Source organism: Saimiri boliviensis, chromosome 12 (genome assembly GCF_048565385.1).
Source record: "Saimiri boliviensis isolate mSaiBol1 chromosome 12, mSaiBol1.pri, whole genome shotgun sequence".
Classification (NCBI taxonomy): domain Eukaryota; kingdom Metazoa; phylum Chordata; class Mammalia; order Primates; family Cebidae; genus Saimiri; species Saimiri boliviensis.
In genome coordinates this window covers 68,952,543-68,974,856 of record NC_133460.1, presented here as the reverse complement: position 1 = coordinate 68,974,856, position 22,314 = coordinate 68,952,543, and the positions used below count along the sequence as shown (strand labels likewise).

The following is a 22,314-nucleotide window of genomic DNA, read 5'->3' as shown; positions in this document are numbered from 1 at the left end:
GGAAAGCACAATGAGAAATAAATAGAATAAGACAGCAATTGAAAATGTGTAAGATTTATCAAATCCATTGAGCATACGAGTAAGATAAAAGCCAGCCAGAGTAGAAGATGTTCTTATCAGAAAACAGATGACTACATGTTATAGCACCTGAGATTTATTTTGAAATACCTTATGTGTGTCATCGCCTACATTCTAGGTACATCACATTCCACTTTGGTAGTATTTCTTCTTACCAAATACATAGGCTTCAAAAAAACCCAGAACCTATAATATCATTTTTAACTTATCTGTAACAGTCTGCTTTTTTCTTGGAACATTCACATAAAACTATAATCAAAAACTAAATGTAAAAGTTCCTGCATCCACATGATAGACATGCCTTTAGTTTAAGCTGGGTATCTAACTTTCATGCCCACATATTCCCACTAAAAAAGAGATTAAAATTACTTACTTTTCAAATAAATGTAGGACAAATAATGCTACTTTGTAGTTTAAAAATTAAGGTAAATCTATTATATGAGTTAGTAGTGACGAAGTTAATATCTTTTTAAATTAAAAATGAGAAAAAACTGCATTTCACTGAATTTGGGGTAAAATAATAGAATCTTCTTTGATGTTCAGATTTGATGTTCAGCTTGAAGGCTATGATCAACAAAAAGTTTGCCCAACTAAAACAGGAAAAGCAACATTACAGTGAAGTAGATTGACTGTGAGATTGGTTTTCACTTCCCTCGACAGTATTGTTCAAATTCTCCTGGTTTTGTTCAGATGTGATTTCCATATTTGTTATTTCTGAAGGGCACAGAGTTTGAAGTTCTGAAACATTTGTGCGTAGATAGTTTTTTTCTATTTGACTGTACATGTTAGCTACTGATTTTTCAAGTTCTGCTAAGTTTTTAACGCGTTTGAGGATGCCTTTTGGTTCTCTCTGAGGGTCTGTTTTACACACTGTTGTTGTTGATAGCTGTGTCATAGAGGACTTAATTTCCTCGGCAGGCATTGTGTTGGTCGTGCATTTAATCCCTGTTACACAGACACACTCCGTAGACAGAAATGAAGCTGAAGGAGGTGGTGGGCAAGGAATAGAAGGAGGTGGTGGAGGAAGAGTTGGAAATGGAGGTAGAAGAGGTGGAGTTTGGGGACCAGAAGAAGGAATAGAAGGTGGAAAAAGTGGAGGAGGAGGAAGAGGAAGAGGGATAGAAGGAGGAGGACAAGAAAGAGAAAAAGGAGGAATGTCAGGAGGAGGAGCAAGAGGAGCAGGAGCAGGGGGGGGAGGAGGAGGAGAAATAGGAAGAGGAGGAGGGAGACAGGCAGAAGAAGGGGAGATGTTTGGTGGATGGGAAAAATTTTCAAAAATACTTCTTTCGGTTTCAACAGCTAACATACAAATAGGTGTCTCTGTCCTAGAGAGTGAAGAATTTAAAACACAGGGCCTTGAAGGAGAAAGTTCCAAGGAACACTCAGCAGGAGAAGTGATGACATTAGGTTCTGATTTGAGTTCCACAGTTCTTGAAACAGTTGGCAAAGTGGAGAATGAGAAGTGAGGCCTGGGAAAGCAAAATGGAGAGTCTGAAGCGAGAGATTTCAACTGTCCTGTTCCTTTTATAATCAGTGTTTCACCTTGCCTTATTTCCTCTTTCTCTGTCAAATTTGCCTCTTCAGTTGTAAGCAATGGATTGCTGCTACCTCTTTTGATTGTACAGATTCCAATGTTTTCATTTTCAGCTTTCTGCCTGGTGCCTTGCCACTGCTGAAGATTTATGAGCTCTGGTCTATTTGGAACTTTCCTCCTCAGCCTCCTGGGTAAGCTGACTGACTGACTCCACAGCCTCTGAATCTTTTCTCTTGGGCCCCTCAGAGACTTACTCTTGGCTTGTATTCTGGGTAAAAATGGGTCTACAAAATCTGTTCTCAGTGAAATGTCTGGATTTGTTGATACTTGACTTATGCTTTCCTTATAAAGGGGATTATGGGCACTTAAGGCATCCTCATCAGAGAGAAATGTGAATTTCCTTGCAGACTTCGCTTTGTTGCTCTTAAGTGATCCGTCTACATGAGCTGACTTGTGAGCCTCAATAGTATTGGAAGAAAAGGGCATCACAACTTGTTGATCCTTCCTGTCTTCTGAGACTGAGTGATTTCCCCTGCTTTGTTGAAAATGGTAGAGAAGGAAAAGACTTGAAAGAAAAGAAGATAATGAAATGTAAGGAAACAAGTTGTGACACAGCTTTCATGAGAAAGATGTTTTTATGGCTCTCATTACTATTAAATACTTAAAAACATAAAAGACCAAACAAACAATACTAACCTACTAAAGCAAGACATTATTTGAAGAAGTCCCTGGTCTCAGAAAGGTAGGGCAGAAAAATCTTAGAGTTGTCAGTAGAATGAGAAATGTAAATGAAAAAAAAAAAAAAGTACTGATCTCTGAAATATTTTGGAAGAGTATTTTTTGTTTTTTCATAGTGCGATACAGCAAAGCATCCACGTCCACATATAACAGTTCCCTTTGCAGAACACCATCGAAGCTCTCGACTTCATATGTTTTCCTGGCCTGAGGATGCTCAGGGCTGCCTGCTATGCATAGAAGATCCTTAGCTGTATCATTCAGAAACCGTTCCTTATCTCTCATCTCAGTATTTCTATCCTAGAGCCAAAAGTAATCTCTCTGAGCCAACATTTGGGATATCCTATTCTCCAGATTAAGATAATTGAAGTTACCAAGGAGAGGTGGGAGTTTGTCTTACAGAGTTCAAAAATCGCAATTGAGAAATTGAATGTATGCTAGAATCATGGCAGAGTTTTTCTTTTGTTTAAATTGTTTTGTGCTTGATTAGTTTTAAAATCTTATACATAATACCAAGCAGAAAAAAATTGTTTTTAATAGCAATCAGAAAAGCTGTTGCCAGTAATTCCTTAGACTCATCTGGATCATATTTTAAATTAAGACTCACCTTAACAAAAAGACTGATGCTAAAAAAACATTTCTTTGGTATCACTAAAAGACAGACTTACTCATGCATGAAAACTGAAACTTAGGTAGCTGTGAATCATAAATAAAGTTGAATACATCAAAGATCACAAGTTAAGTGGCTCTAAGGAAAGCCTTTGGACCCTTCTCCCAGAAATGTTGGCTGATAGGTGGTTCTAAAGTCTCTCATTAGGTTTTATTATCAGCCAAAACAGAATTAAATTTATTTTAGTTACTGTTTAATATTGACCCACTTAGCAGGAATGAAATACAAAATATTCTGAATAGAAATTAAGTAGGCACATTGATAAGTTGGGCAATAAAATAATGAATGAAGCCATGGTTGTTAATGTGTCATTTGGCAAAGATACGAACTGTAAGAAGCAGTTCACACAGGTAGACCTGGAGCATCAACCCTGCTTGAACAACTCATAAAATGCAGACAATTTGGACTAAATAGAGAGCAATTTTACTCTTCAGAATCTTGAAAAGTATTTTTCAAATATGGTAAGAACTGGGCATGATATTACATACTGGTTGTTTTTCTATACATTTGTTCTTGGTTTGGTTTCTCTTGGAAAAGCACCCAATGGATATAACAATATCACATCACTTTGAAAGAAATCTATAAATAGGTTTCTATTTATAGATTTCTAAATCTTAAGTTCTTAAAATTTAAGATTCTTTTAAAACTAATTTAAAAAATTTAAAAACTCCTTTTTGCAGGCACAGGTACTATGACAGAAAACACATGTTTTAAGCTCATGCCATCAGAGGAAAATTGGGTGTGGAAGACAAAACTGTCCTTTTAAAAGTAAGTGAGTCTGTGGCAAAACATGAAGATCTCTGTGTTTATAGTACAACAGCATTTGAATCTATTCTATTGTATCTACTTTTCTAATGCTCTTCTATTAGAGTGATATTATTTACTTACTTATGCCTATGTATCCACAGGTGAGAAACAGAAAACATGTGATAGAAAAAAAGAAGTTTTAACTACAGTTAATTTAAGACAATTCTGAAAATATGAGCAGGAACTTGCTTTAAACATTTAGTACATATATCAAAAAATGCATGTTTTTAGATTTTGTTATTATTCATAAGCAGGACATTTAATCTTAGATGAAATCAAATGACATTTATTTAAATGTCTTCACAGAAAATTATATCTAGCAAAATCTATTTACTACATACACATAGGTAAAATTTACTTCTATTAAACCTGGATGATGCCAATCCTAAAATAAAAATTGTAAATGAGAGTCTAAGAATTACTTCTGTGTCCTAACTCTGTAAAACTGGTTAATGCACACTGACTTTTAAAGAAGATATTAAGTTGCATATTTGCTTTCTAGTAAATATACAACTATTACGATAATTACAAAGTAACTGTAGAATTCACATGAAGTTATTACTTTGTGATTTTTTTTCCAAAATGACCTTTGATTTTATTCTTTTGAAAATAAATAATTGATAATTCATTTGAACCTAGTTCATTTTCTAGTAACATGCTTAGAATTCCTATAAAAAGTTATTGAATAGCTGGGTTAAACATTTCCTAAAATTTAAAAAAATTGAATATGTAGAAATTAAACTATTTCAGTGAATATATTACAATTGCAAAATCTACTGAGTGTACTACAATTGTTCAAATAAAAATAGTCTTAGGTGTTGCTATTTGAGAACTACTACCATCAAACTATATTGATTCCATATGATTTTACAGTATACCTGTTTTTATTAATTTAAAATGAATATATTTAATTCATTAATTTCCTACATAAACACAGTTAACTTTATACAAAATTCTTTTTCAGTTTCTAAAGATCTTTGCTTGAGAGAAGTCATTAATCAAATAGAATCAAATCATATTGGCTCAATTCCTACGTTCACCAATAATTACAAAAGAAACAACCATTTTCAACTTACGAAAAAAGGTGAAAGTATATATCTAGAGCACGAACCCTGTATTTCGTTATTCTGGAAATAGAATGTCATGCTTTAACCTATTTTAAATTTAGTTTTTGTATTAAAATAATAGTATTAAAATCAATTTTAGCATTAATAAGACTATCTTAAACATAACCTTGTATACATTATTAATACGGTAAGTAACATGAATACATTTGTTTAAAACCAGTTTTTCCATTACCAGATCAATTTCATGAATTTTGTGGTTTGTTTTATTTCTACTAGTAACTGCTACAAATGTCACATGTAAAACATGTTATAGTCCTTTTACTCCTCCAAATTCCAGTTAATAGAACATTTTCTGGATTTGTCATATGCAAAACTGTATAATATTCTTGGTTGTTTTACATATCATGTCCAAAAGTAGTTATTCTTTAATTTGTAAAATGCTGACAAACTGAACATCACCATAAGGAATCCAATTACGAGGGTAGCGTCATTATATAAGCAGCTGTGACATCTTTTAACAGTTACTAGTGTCTTTCAAAAATGGATGATTTTTAAATTGACTATAAATTTCAAATCATGCAGGAGAAATATTCAGTAATCACAGCAGTCTGAGAATAATATAGTGAAAAAAGCATTTTCTAAGTAGTTGGGAATTAAATATACAAATTCTTTATTTTCATTGAGATTTTAAGTCCAATATCTTATAATATCCTAAAAGTAGTATCTTAGAAAAGTCTGATTTTAAACCATAGAATTTGGTTTTGATTACCAAATAGTGATTGGTTTGGATACCTAATCAGGATTACTACTTTATGATTGTGCTTTATTTCTCTCATCGCCTATACAAAAATATATTTTTTCAGAATGTGTGTGTATATATTATATATATATATATATATATATATATATATATATATATATGTATGTATACTTACACATTATATATATGTGAAAATGCATGACCCTGAGGATTGAGATATTAAATATTATACTCAAGCTATAAATCTGCAATTGTCTCCTAAAGTTGAATTCTGCTTTTCTCTTAGCTTTCTTTAATTTCTTGTTTGGTTTTGACTATTATTTTCAACTTAACTTTTCTTAGGTCCTCAACAAATTTCCTCTTTAAAATAATACAATAAAATATTCCATGTAGGCATTTCCACATCCGGTTGAAATTAAATACTCACCACGCAGCATTCAGTAAAACCCACGTACTCCTCAGAGTTCCTGAAAGGTCTACTTACATTGAGCTGTCTCCAAGTTCTTCGTAGAGGTGCGCACCCGGCGGAGGCGGCGGCGGGGGTGGGGGCGCTGCCACTGGCGCAGGGGCCGGCGCTGCTGGTTTAGCCGCGGGTAATGCGGCCTGAATTCGTGCAGTCTTTGTGCACTCAGCTTGCCGTCTTGGGTAAAGTAAGGATGTCTTGTAAAACTCATTTCGGAAATCATATGCTTATCAATAAGCTACCTTTTAATAATGGGTCCAATTATCAGGGGAACCCACAATTATTTTACAAGAACATTTGACTTTATAAACGGATACAATTACAAAAGCATCCCCAGACGATATCATTTGCATATAATCCCTGCTTTGATCTTGCAAATAGTTATCCTTTGAATAAGGGGTAGAATTCAGTAGGAATGTTTGCGAATTAAATTAAATGATAATACTAAAGAGAGAAAGCAAACTATTTATTAAAATGTAAGGGATAGTTGGTAGTTGTTTAATGAATCTCTTTCATAAGATGAGGCATATTAGTCTTTTTTAAGTTATTTAACAGAGGCTGTCCCCACATGCACAAGGGAAATTTGGTTAGCTTTTATATCCTTTAAGATTCCTAGGAATGCCTGTGATTCTCATGTTGCAGCTACACTGCTGTTTTTGGATTTCTTGGACACTGATTAATATCTTCCTCAAATCCAAGAGGTTTAGGAGGGAAGCTATAGGCAAACTATCTTTTTTACATTGACACGTTATGTCTAATTGTCTAAAATCAGCTCAATTCTATATATATCTAATCAAAAAATAATCTATTACAAATGTAAAACACAGGAATAATATGTGGTTCTGGGCAGGCTGACTTGATTGATTGATAAAATCTCGGGATTCTCTTTTCCTATTACATGAAAAGGATGTGTAAAATGTTAATTATACTTACACTTTAAACCTGTTTTGGAAAGCAATTAGAAAAACAGAAACTTACATTAGAAATACTGCATTCATAATATTTTAACATTTAATTTATTCTAAAGCATGAATAATTCATAGGTTAAATTCATAATGACATAGAGTTAATAACAGAGTAAGAAAGCTAAATATATCAGTTTGAAAGATGAAATGGTATTATTACTGTTAGAGTAATTCAAGCCATTAAAATATCCTTACAGAAAAATAAATGGACTACATGGAATAAGAAAAACTGGATTAAAACATAAATATGAGAATTTCAACTCTAGTAGAAAAACAATATTTAAGATGACTTGATCTTTATAATTGGCTTCTAGGTTCATTCTGCTTGAAGAGTATTACAGGAAAGGAGTGAGGTAGCAGGTCCTGGTTATACTCTTGGCCACACTTTGAAGCTAAAGCTACAATTGGAAGGTTTTACTCTTGGGTAATAAGTTCATGACACTTTTTTCATACTTGCTTTTTAGTTTCCATTCATAGCAAAGTTCAAAGGCGCATCATTATATAAAAGAATAACTATTCATTCTTATTTGCGAGCAAATATAAAAATATAAATGTTAGGTCTTTATTAGAATTTTACTTTGCTATATGAGCAAAGAAAAACTAATTTCGTTTAATTCCGTTCATCTATAAAAATCAGTAACTAAAATAAATTCATAGGGTATTAAGCTGCTTTTCATACTGAAGGAGAATTAAATAATTCATCTCTAACTTCTTTAAATATTAAACATTTCAACTTTTTGTTACATTTCAGACTACCAAGTATTATATCCAGGGTGTGTCAGTTTTAATCATTGCATAGTGTGCCAAATATAAGGATTTTTCTCGCTGATTTTATTGCTAGCGGGATATAATAAAGCTCTTTGGAACACAGTTAAATGGACAAGGATAACTGGTAATATGGAATGGATTTTAACATGAGAATTAATAACAGGTTGATGGCTTAATAATTTAAAAGAATATTAAGTTTGTTCATCAGCTTTAGATTTAGCATATCAATTGATTTGTTAAGGATATATTAAGCTCCAGTATATCAACCCTAATGCTGTATTTGCAACTTCACATTGCTTTTGTGGTAGAAAATATTTCTGTATTTTCAAGTTGGAATTACTTAGCAAGTAATGACCTGCTTGAAAAATATTAAAAGAATGGAGTTATGCAGCAAGCCCTGGTTATACTCTTGGCTTCACTTTGAAACTGAAGCTACAGTTGGAAGGTCCACTTCTGGGTAATAAATCATGATATTTTCTTTTTAGTTTCCATTCATAGCAAAGTTCATGCAGAGCATACTTTTGGATTTTCAGGTTGGAATTACCTTAGCTTATTCAATTCACAAGAAAATTTTCAGTGTTTGAGAACAAAGATGACAGTTTAAGAATACATAAGAACTATTGGCTGGGTGTGGTGGGTCATGCCTCTAACTCCAGCACTTTGGAAGGTTGAAGTGGGTGGATCACGAGGCCAGGAGTTCAAGACTAGCTTGACCAACATGGTGAAACCCCATCTCTACTAAAAATACAAAAATTAGCCAGGTGTGGTGGCGCATGCCTGTTATCCCAGCTACTCAGAAAGCTGAGGCAAGAGAATCCCTTGAACCCAGGAGGCGGAGGTTGCAGTGAGCTGAGATGGCACCAGTGCACTCCAGCTTTGGCAACAGAGCAAGATTCCATCTCGAAAAAAAAGAATACATAAGGACTATTTTAATACTTCCTCTGTAGAGTTTAAATGAATAGCGGTTCTGCCATTACCCTTATTGTTTGTTACATAAAGCAATTCACATGATTAAAGCTGTCTGCTATTTATTTTCTTTTTGTGGCACACTCAGGACAACTTCTCTTCTTAATCAGCTACCCAATTTTTTTCAAGCCATTGTCAATAGAAATATACTTAAAATGTGTGGCTCCCTATTACAAAGCTTCCCCAGACCTAATGTCAGACAAATAATATATTACTAACTTACTTCAAATATAGATGTTTAAACTAGTGATAAGTACTTGACTACTATAGAGAAGTTAAGTACAATTTTAAAGTATAGATACTGTCAATGGATGCACTTCACTGCAGGAACCAGAAAATTTAAGAGCCCACACAGCCAGAACATGCTGTCAAATATTACACTAGAAACTCTGGTAAAGCACCCAGGAAGGAAGAAACCACATAGAAAATTACATCTTATATGCTATGATTTTACAGTGCTTTTTCTAACACTGTGATCGTTTGCACAAAGGCAAATTTAACAGTTTGGATAAAAACTTATCATGATAATGTAGAGGTTACTGACCTTCCTTTAGAGCTGGGCAGATTGGTATCTGCATAAGACATGCCACTGCTTTTACCCCAGGATACCTGCCACTTTCTCTCCTGAGTTGGCTCTTAAGCAACAGAAGAGCATAAACCAACCCACAGGAACTAAGGTAATATTTCTATTGGAAGAGACCATATTACAATCACAGGGATATTGGACCATCTGTGAAAAAGATACTAGGAGTTTCAATTGTTTTCCTTTTGAGGAAGATCATTTGGTACAAGACAGATAAAGCAATCTCAGAGTAGTTTCACCGTCACTATTTTACAATGCAAAGCCATGTTACCAGAGATGATTTTCTGCAGTGCCTTCTGAGGAACTATCCATGTTTACCATCCTTGAATACTTACTGTCTGTAGCTGACCAAAACCACCAAGATGGCAGGAATGCAGCAGAGGATGATGATGAAGGCCAGAGCCAGCAAGGCCCCTTCTGTATATCCTAGACTCTCTCCTCTCTTTTTAATGCTGGTCACTGCCTCTGGAGTCCGGATCTCCAGAATGCGTCCTCCTTCCCCATAATGTGGCTGAAAGTCTTTATTGATATCAAGCAGTTTGCCATCCAAAAATCTTTATAGTTAGATAAATAGTAAAATTAATGATGTTAGCAGAGAAAGAGCATTTTAAAAATAAAATCTCTTCTTGTAAGATCTTAATATTTTCTCTAATTGAAACACAAGCTGAGTCAGAAGTCTCATGACTACTAAGAAAAACATATATAAAAAGCATGAGGAATAAAGAAGAGAAATATCTGTATGTAAATGTAAAAAACAGTTACAACCACAGCTCTTACTTGATATGCTTACAGACTTAAAAAATCTAATTGTCAGTATCATTAAGCTTAATATCATTGTGTTAAAATAATTTAACAAGTTTTTTAGATGGAATAAAATATAATATCTAAATTTTATACCATAGTTTAAAATAATATTTATGCATTTTTTCCCCTGGGGTCCTTAGAATAACTCTGTAAAAACGGAACATTACAATACTGACTTACTGCAGGCCAAAAAGCTATACATTTATAAAAACAAATCTAAGGCACCAAACTAAGTTTTCAGACTCAAACTCTGTATTTGTTTGCCATAACACCATCTTCAATATAAACACCCTCAAATTTCAAACCAAAACAATGTTTTGTGGTCAAAGGGTAAAGACATTTAAAAGGCTCTTCTGCCTAGGAAAGAAAGACTAAATAAATGATGCAGGTAGTATATCACTGTTGTAAGAATGACAGGAAGTGGTAGTCAACGTAATTTCTTCCTCTAAATAATGCAATTCCAACTGTGAGTCTTGCTCCGTGGAAGAGAATCAAGGAATAATTTTTCCTAATCTTATGAGACTGAAAAAAAATTATTATTTATTCATTTAACACCACAATTAGCAGGTGATTTTTTTTCACATTTCCTTGGGAACTTTTGAACAGTCCCTTATAAGCACTACATATTGATTCAACAGTTGGGTTCTTACTACACCACCACCATAAACATCAAGTATCTTACTATAGAACATTGGAAAACAAAAATAACAAGAAAAACTTAATTACTCATAGTCTCATGATCTACAGACAACTATAATCGCTGCTAACATCTTGGCATATTTAAGTCTAATCTTTTTTTTTTTGAAGCTGTGGTATTAAATATTTTATATACTTGATTATATTACATATATAAAGTGAAAAATTCTTGAGAGCTACTTCTTAATATAAAAATAACATTCTTATTTTGAAAAATACAGAAAACAAAAAAATCAAAAGAAAAAAAGAAAAATGACCCCAAATTTCACTATCAAAATATAATCAAGGCCATGTTTGTACACTTTTTTCAGTCTACTTTATGCCATTTGAAACTTTTAATATTCAGAGTGACCACTGTTAACATACTGTTCATTGCTTAAAAATAGAAGTGCCTGGTATCACATATGGATCTCATAAATGAATTCATATCACACATGTGGCAATTAGAATTTTTTTTGGCTTTAAAAAAAACGGATATGCTTTGTAGATTAAAAAATGTACTTTTTGTAGCAATTTTCCAAGCTCATTGTTACATACTTTAAAAGAAAATAAAAACGTAGCCATTTTCATGAGTACTAGAAATAGAATAGTGAAACTTTTTGTTTGAATTACTTATCAGATAAAGAAAGAGATTTTAAATTATGCATAGATCAAGAATTGCTTCACAGGAATTATATTATTAGAACTAGGAAGAATCAGATGCAGAAGAGGATCATTCATTTAAGGGAAGACTATATCCCTACAATGTGAACACTTGACAGCTCAAAATTCCATTGGATTCCTGCATTTCATGTCCAAAATCTCTAAAGGAGGATATGTTAGTCTTATTACACTATAACAGCTCTATTATTTAAATATTCATTGTCACTTATTTATCAATGTGATGTCATAAGTAATTTTTTACTAGAAGGATGGATCACTTTTGAACCCACACCTGATCTAGACTATCTTTCTTCCACTTCGTGTATTTAAAACAACTTGCCTAGGTAAAAATTCTTGAGTCCTAATGTTATCCCTTACAGAACAGTGAATTTGTTTCCATTGGCTTTGTCATTTTATCATGCAAATGAGATACACAGGGCTTAACTAACGTTTGTTCCTTTACAAGTAAGATATTTTTATTTCTGTTTGTGATTTTTAAACATATTTCAGATACTATTTAAAGTAACATAGCCATCGTTTCATTGACTTTGGCTGTACTCTAATAAAGTCTTTAATTCTTTACTTGCTTTTTTGCTTCTGTTAATCTCAGAAATACCTGTCATTATCAGATTGTATTTTAATCATCCTATAAATGTACTTTGATCTCCTTATTTATATCTTTTTTCCGTTTTCTTTATATTGCCTGAGCTTTCAATGGATACATTTCATGTTGTCAATGTAATTTTCATACATCTTCTCATTTCAGAAAAGAATGGAAATCATAACAAACAATCTCTCATATCACAGTGCAATCACATTAGAACTCAGAATTAAGAAACTCACTCAAAACCACACAACTACACGGAAACTAAGCAACCTGCTCCTGAATGACTACCGGATAAATAATGAAATGAAAGTAGAAATAAAGATATTCTTCAAAACCAATGAGAAGGAAGACACAACCTAACGGGGTGAAGGGCTAGGGGAGGAAAAGCAGAAGTGGGGGAACTGGGGAGGGATAGCATTAGGAGGAATATCTAATGTAGATGACGGGATGATAGATGCAGCAAACCATCACGATGGCATTTCTGTATCTATGTAACAAACCTGTATGATCTGCACATGTGCTCCAGAACTTAAAATATAATAAATAAATTTTAAAAAACAGAAAAAGTTGAATCCAGGTACTCAACTGACTTTAGGAGATAAAATTTAATTTACAAATTAGGCACAGTAAGATATTAATAACAATAACTAATAACAAAATAGAACAATTATAGAACTATGCTATAATAAAAGTTATGCCAATGTGGCTTCCCTCTGTCTCTGTCAATATCTTATTGTACCATTGGTAACTGAAACTGAAGAAAGCAAAACTATAGAAGAGGGTTAACTACTATACTCCAGTTGGACTGAGGTGAAGGCACTTGATTAAAAACTACCACCACGTAGGAAAGAGGCAATTCTCACAAGAGACAGTGAAATTCTTTTACCAGAAACAGGAGAATGATACAGGCCATGTAAAACACACACACCATTTCACTAATCCACATAATTTTGCTTTCTTTCTTTCTAGTTTTTGTTTGTTTATTTGTTTTTTGAGATGGAGTCTTGCTCTGTTGCCCAGGTTGGAGTGCAATGGTGCAGTCTCAGCTCACTGCAAGCTCTTCCTCCCAGGTTCATGCAATTCTCCTACCTCAGCCTCCCAAGTGACTGGGATTACAGGTGCCTGCCACTACACTCAGCTCATTTTTGTATTTTTAGTAGAGATGGGGTTTCAGCATGTTGGCTGGGCTGATCTCAAACTCCTTTACTCGTGATCTGCCTGCCTTGGCCTCCCAAAGTCCTGGGATTACAGGCATGGGTGCCCAGCGTCATTCTGTTTCTCCTGAAAATGTTAAACTGCTGTCCAGTGGTTTCTCTATGAGAAAATTTTCAAAGTTATATATTCTCCCAGGTTCATCAGGTTATTTCCTGATTTTCCATATTTATTTTATTTTTTAGTATTTATTTTTTAGTATTTATTTCTGATCCTGTTTTTCCACTGCTTGCTCCTGAAAAACAGATCTGTCTCAATCCAGCTTTCTACAAAGAAACATGTTTTTTCTCTTCATTTTCTTCTTCAGTATACTCGGTTACTGTATGCAAACATTTTGGAATTCTAAGAGTGAGGTATACAGTTCCCTTCTCAGGACATAGTTAACACGAATTGATTATTGCTATGTTTTCCTGAGATGAGATAAGTTCCTAAACCAAAAAGTCATGTCTTCTTATTTTCTCAAGCACATGAAAACATGTATTTCTGCCTCCAATGATGGATATGGGGCTCAATGTTGTGTCACTCAGCATATAATGTATAATCAACAGTCTAGATTGCATCTCACCTTCATGATTGATTACCTTGATGATGATGATTTTGATATTTCAATGTACATATGAATGTAGAAAGAAAGAAGTAAAGGGTGAGCAGGAGACAGTATTCTATACAGTAGAGGGACAACTGCCTATTTCCTTTGTAGGTACACAATTTAGGTTTACAGAGTGGGCGATAGTTAACATATTCACCCACATTCATTGCATTGTATAATATTGTTCTGCTTAATGAAGCAAATCATGGTTAGATCATCAGCAATTTTCACAGCTCCATAATTATTTAACTAGATTCTAATAATTAGTATTCCATTGATTTTGGATTTTCAGTATTTTGAATTTGTATGTGTTTTTCTTGACTTAGAAGATTACAAGATGTTTTATCAGAGCTTGGTAGCCAGATCTACTTAAAGTTAAAGTATGTTTTTAAACATTGTACTTTTAAAGGGAGTTTGTAGAGTATAGTCTTTTTCTACTTTCTCTTACTATTTGGACATACTGTTTTTAAACAGGCTGGACATAAGGCAGATAAATAAGCTAAAATGTATTTGCTTATTTTTAAATTTTAGTTAAACTATATTTTAAAGTAATGTGTTCTATTTTGTGTAGAATGCACAAATCCATGAGAGAATATTGCTATTAACAGCAATGATGAAATCACAAAAAAGTGCAAGGTTGTACCAAAATTTTAAATTTCCTTGAGCTGCTAACACAATGTGAACAAAAAAATTCCAACGAGTGACAATAAGGACAATCTCAAGGTGAGATGAGACCATATATTGTTTCACCTTTGGCAGAACAAGGTTAGGAGTGGCTGCCATAGGCTGGGCACAGTGGCTCATGCCCATAATCTCAACACTTTGGGAGCCTGAGGGGAGGATTACTTGAGCCCAGGAATTTGACATCAGCCTGGGCAATAAAGTGAGACCACTGTCTCTACAAAAAACAAAACCAAACAAATAAACAGTTAAAATTGTAATAAATAAGGCTAGATTTACAGGGACCCATAGACACAAGGGGAGTTTGCACTCATTCAAAAACATTTTTGTATAGATTTCTGTAAGACAGATTGGGGGACAAAGAAGGACACAAGAGAATATTCCTTCATGGTGCAGAACAAGAAAAAAATCAGCTAAGTCTGGTACACAGGCAGAAACCCCTATGCAATTTCCCAGACCCTTATCTCATATGAAACAAGAGCCATAAGTGTTAGAGGGAGAAGGTGTGAGTGTGTCCAACCCTGTTGCTCAGGCAAAGGTAGCAGCTTCTGGAAAAGAGGTATAAGCAAAAATCCCCTGCCCCTGGGGAAGGAGCAAGAAGTCCTCTCAGACCTAAGATCCTGCACCAGTACAAAGCAGAGGTCTACTATGAATTGAGAAGGGGCAGAAAATCTCTTGCATCCAAGACCCCCCGTAAATTTGAAGCAGAGGATAGCTGCCATGATGACGTAAGAAAGAAGAGGGGGAGGAAATCTTGAGGAGGCACACACCAGGGCTTACACCTCCAAGCTGTACAAGGAGAGCAGAGGAACCCCTATGCCATCCCCCAACTCTTCCGTAAGAGTGGAACCCAGCAACGAGGAGGAGCAATCTAAAACTGGGACAGATCAGAGTGTGGACAGAATCCTCTGTGGCACAGGCGTGCAGAGAACAATGAGAGCTGAGCACTGAATGAGAAGACTGAGAAAACCCACAGCACGCAGCCTCTATGCTAAGAATGAGTGGACACCATCCCACCAATAGAAGAATCTGAAGCATTTGACACAGAGGAAGCAATAATGGCCATGGCAAAATCCCAATAATTCCTGAATAGCTTTACTCAACAGAGTAAATGCCTGTAACGTCCATTTACAGGTCTAAACTCTGTTTACCTCAGTCCTTACTGTTCTTCCACACAATGTGTGGCATTTAGGCAAGCAGGGCGCAAAAACGCTACACAATAAAAAACAACAATGTTCTGGAAGTAAAGCAACAGAACCAGATAGAGATAGCCCAGATATTGGAACTATCAGACAGGAACTTTGATTCAACTCTGACTAATACATAACAGAGAAGCAGAAAGCACAAACATGCCTGAAGCGATGGAGAAATTCAGTAGAGTGTTGGAAATAAGAAATAATGTAACAGAAAGGCTAGAAATATCTTTTCAAAAAAGACATCAAGATGAAGAATTTCTTCAGTGAGCTCATCAATAGACTAACAGAGATGAATTAGTGAATTTAAAAATAGGGCAGTAAATATTATTCACACTAAAATACAAAGAAAAAGCTGTGTGTGTATATGGTCGGGGGGCAGGGGAATGGGGGTGGAGGGGAGCAGAGCCAGAACAGAACACCCGAAAATTATGAGAAAAATCAAATTGGAATTAGGATCCCAGCAAAGGAATTAAGAGAAAATGGGATATAAGAAATAATATTAGAAAAAATGTCTGAGACTATTCCAGAAATAAAAAAGCAAAAAACTCAAAAGCAAACTAACAAAATTGCAGCTCCAATAAGTTGAAAACTACAAGGATTAAAAAAAAGCAAGATAAGAGTAATATATAATTATTGCAGAAAATCTAAGCTATTCAGGTAATCAAAAATAAAAAAATTAAAATACCAATAAGCTTGCCAAACAAAATAAGTTATTAACATGTCACTAAAAGTAATTCCACTATTCTCTATGCATTTATGAGCTTTTTTATTTTTGACTGTCAAAATCCCATTTTTTTTTTCCAAATCAAAGGTCTGAGGATGAATGATTATTGGTATGATTTCTTTCTTTCTTTTTTCTTTTTTTTTTTTTTTTTTGAGACGGAGTTTCACTCTTGTTACCCAGGCTGGAGTGCAATGGCATGATCTTGGCTTACCGCAACCTCCGCCTCCTGGGCTCAGGCAATTCTCCTGCCTCAGCCTCCTAAGTAGCTGGGATTACAGGCACACGCCACCATGCCCAGCTAATTTTTTGTATTTTTTTTAGTAGAGACGGGGTTTCACCATGTTGACTAGGTTGGTCTCGATCTCTCAACCTCGTGATCCACCCGCCTCGGCCTCCCAAAGTGCTGGGATTACAGGCTTGAGCCACCGCGCCTGGCCTATTGGTATGATTTCTAATCCTTTGACTCAAGAATTCCAACATCCTCAGAAGCTTAGATTTTAAGATGAAAGGATATTGAGAGAATACTTCTGGTGACCTGCACAGGCATCTTAATGATCAAGTACACTTATTCAGTGTTAAAAACTAAATAATCAGTAACTTTCTTAACTACTGAATAGATAATAATACTTGGGCATTATCAGCCTTGGATCACACACACACACACACACACACACACACACACACACACAGAAAGAGAGAGAGAGAGAGAGAGAGAGAGAGAGAGAGAGAGAGAGACTATGTATATGCATCTGTATGTAATTGTTTTATAAAGTCTTTCAAGAAACAATTCTAGAGTTCAAAATAGAGCAGTGATTCTAAGCATTCTATAATATTTCAAGGTGAAGACCACTAAGGCAAAATTTTAATATTTAATGGCTACTATATCTTTTCTTCAGTATAAAAATTTATGATTTATATATATTCACTGTTTTTTCCTTTCCTGGTGGCTATGATAATTATTTTATTCAATTTATATCTTTACACTCCATAATATAATTTAGGTTTGAAAAACTTACTTAGAATGAAGGATGTTGATCTTGTATTTCATGGTATCAGTTGAAACTCAAGTGGCTTTTTTTTTCCGAATATTTTATCTCTAGAAGGTATGCTAGATAAATTCCAATTCTAATCACCATTATTTTATTCTTTAAAGTCAGCTTAATTGTAATAAATGTTTTTATATTTACAGAAAAACACCCTAAACTCAATGTATTATGAAATTCAAAAACAAAACTAATGTATGCAAAAAACACAGAATGCAGGTAGATTCACATAAAGAAGAAATATTTTAATTTTCTGACAATTAATGGAAAGAATATAAGAATTACTTTGAAAACCTACTCCTACATCAACTTTTAAAATTAATAACATGTACAAAAAATTGGCTAGGTAGATCTAAATGTTGCTTCATTTTGATGGTGGCTATAACATCAGGGTGAAAGCTATTACTTCATTCATATATATTTCCTCCACAATCAGTATCCTGTTTTGCACATGGCACAAATATCTATTAAAAATGAATTGATAAATAGCATGTTTAAGAAGTAGGGCTTTTAAAAAGTTTTAGCTGATATTAAATCATTATTTTATTATGGCCAAAATAGAAGTGATGAAATTTTGTTGATGAACAGATTTAAAATAAAACCAAATTCAGAATTTGATTTGAATACAAATTGAATAAATACATTTACATATAGATATATTTGTAAATGTGTATATGGAAATATTTATATGCTGTTTAGAAAGTATAGACAAAGAAAAACTAAATCATGAAAATATGATGTTTTACATACAGAGTTTGGAATTACTGTGTATACATGTACATATAAACCGTTATTATTGTATATCAATATATATTTTTAACTAAAAATGTTTCAGATAGAATTTCATTCCAAGACCCTTTTGGACATTAGGTGTCACTAGAGTAGAGAAAAATCTATTAACAATTTTTTTTTTTAAGTATGCTCAAATATCATCCAAAGGAAAATAAGTAGCAGGATTTTGTTTAAGATTCTGTATTTTATTTACTTTTAGAATTTACAACTCAAAATATTTAAGTTCATGCTAGGATGAAATTTCACATAGAGCATGGACTTAAATGGGAATGATTATTTCACCTGCTCTCCACCTCTAAGTTAAGGAAAAAGATACTGATTTTTGCTGATTTAGCAGGCCTGTAAGAAAGCTGGATTCCGTCTTAAAATGCAAGCATGTGAAAATCATTGCAGACAAATGGCCACTTTAAGAATCTGTGCTTTTCCCTCAAATAGCCAAAGTCTTTGAGCAAGAGTGAGGAGCTGGTGATTTCAAGGAGCTGTTCCTTGTTCATAAGTACAACAGGTCCTCTGATGCCCATAAAGAAAACTGGCCCTCTGAAATCACTCACTGTAGCCTACACTTGGACCTGAAAACTTTTAGGTGTGAGGACCCTAGGTATTGTTTGCTTTCACTTCACTCTCAACAACTATTTGGTGGGTTTAAAACTTGAAGTACTTACAACCTTAAATCAAAATCACATATGGTTGCTATTGTAACCAGAGAGTTGTTACAGATAACAAAAAGCACTTACTTGAAAAGTTCATTTCTGTCGATGGCTCTGTTGGTTTGGGGGTCGATTGCATAGACAGTCAAGTCACATTTGGTATAGTCTTCTAGGGAAAAGGCATCCCCATGCCGGCGAGCTCCAATGGACTCTACTACAACCTTGGCACCAGGAATCTGTTCCTGAACATAGCGATCCAAGATCCTATAAATCAAACAGAGTACAAACATGAGAGTCCAATGGGCTTTCTGGGAGAAAAAAAAATACTTTCAACTTGAAAAGACATTTAGTAAATTAAAAATGATGACAGCCTGGTTTTTGTTAATGTTTACTGAGTATAAACCCTTGAAAAACATTCTCTATATTTTTTCAGCATTTAGCTCCCGATGGTACTAGAACTGAATAAAGTAGAAAAGGTCACCAACCATGTCCTATTTAACTTTAGGCTTTTTGAATTTATGGTACCATTTGAGCTTTTACATGGCTCCTGGGAAATGCCAAATATGCTGTACAAACAAAACTGTCTATGCTTTGTAGGAGTCATGGGGTCTTAGAACTCTTGACTTCACATGGTTGGTGTCATAAATTACATCTCCCACTAGAGTCTGTGACACTTGACACACAGCTATATGCTAAAAAGCAGGGCTAGGATGCCTGTTTTCCCAAAGGTATGGAAATCCTTACAGAATCACAGCAGTGGGATATTGTGGAACTATTTTTGCAATGGCAGGATTACCACATTAAGATAAAAACAGGGCATGCAAATTTCAGATGCTATTTAGGTGAATAAAAACAACATGCCATCTCATATAAATTACTGATACTCATTTAAAAAGTAGAGACAATGTTAATCAATAAGAAATTTTTCCCATCTCATCACTAGACTTTGACAGTGATTTATTACCATTTCCCGAATGTCCCATTCCTTATTAAAAACTTTACATTATTAACCCAAGTATAGAAATATTAGGAACATATAATTCACTATTTGATGTTTAAATTTAAATAATTTTAATTACTATATATGATAAATATTCTAAAATTTATAGACTCAGTGTTCCTTTTTGAGTCTATACTTTGAGGGTTTATTTGGAGAAAAGGGCATTCTATTCTTAAGTCCTTTGATACATCAGAAAAAAGCTTTTGCTTCTAATGCCAAAATTGACATATTTCTTGCTTTATTGAACATATATTGCCTTTACAGTCTGGTATTTATTTGGTTTGTCCTTGTTACAAAAACAATGAGGTTACTAAACTTTGGAGGAAATGGCTCTACCAGTGCATGCCAGGAGACACTATCCATTATAGTACAATGTTTGTTTATAAATATTTGTAACTCAGCACTGTTGAAGTATGTCTTATTGAAGTACAATTCATTATTTTCCTTTTCTGTCACTACTCCACACCCACTGATCTCTCAGCTTTGCAATTCCTTTTCTGATGATGTCCTTGAAGTAGACTAAAGAAAAGATGATGTGGAAAAAAAGGAGGAGTAAATTCACTTGGCAAATACCAGTTAATAGTTGAATGCCTGTAATTCCAGCTACTTGAGAAATGAGATGGGAAAATCCCTTGAACCTGGAAGGCGGAGGCTATAGTGAGCTGAGACTGCACCACTACGGTCCAGCCTGGGTGAAAAAGGAAGACTCCATCTCAAACAAAACAAAACAAAACAAAACAAAATCTAGGCACCTGAAGATAATGGAAGTACTGAGACACACAGACTACTCTAACATCATTTGGACTGTGCTTTTTGGATTTTCTTCCTGAGAGATTTATGCTTATTTAACAAAAATAAGCAGCCTCGGAATCAAAAAAGATTATACTTTTGACATTTTGTAGGAGGCACAAACAATAATGATACAACACTGAAGAGCACAGAGGTTTGGCTTCAATTTTGATTTCCTTTACTTATCAGTGGCATAACCTTAGACAAGTAATCTTAAACTCTCAAAGTCTCCGGGTTTTTTGCTTGTTTGTGTTTTGAGATGGAGTCTTGTTCTGTCGCCCAGGCTGGAGTGCAATGAGGCAATCTTGGCTCACTGCAAACTCCACCTCCTGGGTTTAATGGATTCGCCTGCCTCACACTTGGATTACAGGCATGCACCAGCACACCTGGCTCATTTTTGTATTTTAGTGGAGAGAGGGTTTCACCATGTTGGCCAGGTTGCTCTCAAATTCCTGACCTCAAGTGATCCTCCCGCCTCAGCCTTTCAAAGTGCTGGGATTACAGGCATGAGCATCACATCTGCATCTGGCCACCTCTGTTTTCTTAAATAGAAAACAAGGAAGTCATGTATCATGTGGGGTTCTATGTGCAGTCAATGAACTAAAAGCTTTTACACAAATCTGCTCCTAGCAAACAGTAACTATTCTATAAAATGAATATTTTTTATTATTAATTTAACTTAAATGTTTCCATTAATAAGCTTCTTCCTTGTCTCAAATTCATTCAGGGCCTTTAACTAATCTGTGGAATTAATAACAAAGTATATTTATCACTAGTATCATCAGTTCGCAAATCAAAACACAAACAGGAATATATAGTTAAATTCGATGCAATAGGTGGTTGTCTGTCCCAATACTTTGGTCTAACAATTTGTGTCTTCTCCAGTGCACTTTGGCATTGATTTGACATGTTCTAAGGAAATCTTTCCTATGTGCGTAGATTAACTGTGTGCAATCCTACAGTGAAGAAACATATCTATTGCACTTGGGTCCTTTTCTGTTTTTCAGTGCAATACTGCAGAATCATGTGACTAAGAAAAATTAGATGTGGAATAAAATATAACTGTACTAATTCCTTCGTGGTATCAGGAAATCATAAATAAAGAAGTCTAAAAACAAATTATGTCATTTAAAACATGCAATAATGTCTTCATCATGAGCATTTTTTTGTTAAACTTCTAAAGATCTTTTGGGATAAAGCATATCTTATGATAAAAAGAGATACAGCCTAATCTTAATTGCTTCTGTATCTTTCTCTTATACATTTATGTAAAACTAAATTTAATACCTTTTAAATGAGAACACATTTTGTAAAAATCTATCTTTTCACTTATCTATGTCTATATACTAAGTATTTTCTACATCTCTCTTCATTACCTATATGTACACAGATTTCATCACATATATACATATATGTATCCCCCATACAGAGAAAAAGAGATTTGCAATGATGTTTACCTAACCTGCAATATTTGTATCATACATACACATATCAAA

General features: G+C 34.2%; 1 protein-coding gene and 1 long non-coding RNA gene across 2 annotated transcripts in view; one reads left to right on the top strand and one right to left on the bottom strand.

Moving 5' to 3' along the window:
• PCDH15 (protocadherin related 15) overlaps positions 1-22,314 on the bottom strand; it is a 1,717,060-nt gene that overhangs the window by 12,203 nt on the left and 1,682,543 nt on the right. The window contains exons 37-41 of the mRNA XM_074382505.1: positions 19,117-19,293; positions 9,732-9,950; positions 7,048-7,056; positions 6,136-6,291; positions 3,906-3,911 (exon numbers count right to left, since the gene is read on the bottom strand). Coding sequence (XP_074238606.1) covers positions 3,906-3,911; positions 6,136-6,291; positions 7,048-7,056; positions 9,732-9,950; positions 19,117-19,293 — 567 coding nt within the window. The remainder of the gene's footprint in view (positions 1-3,905; positions 3,912-6,135; positions 6,292-7,047; positions 7,057-9,731; positions 9,951-19,116; positions 19,294-22,314) is intronic.
• LOC141580613 (uncharacterized) lies at positions 1,732-12,817 on the top strand. The gene is made up of 3 exons (XR_012512871.1): positions 1,732-1,803; positions 3,698-3,785; positions 12,305-12,817. It is a non-coding gene; the product is annotated as an uncharacterized LOC141580613 (long non-coding RNA).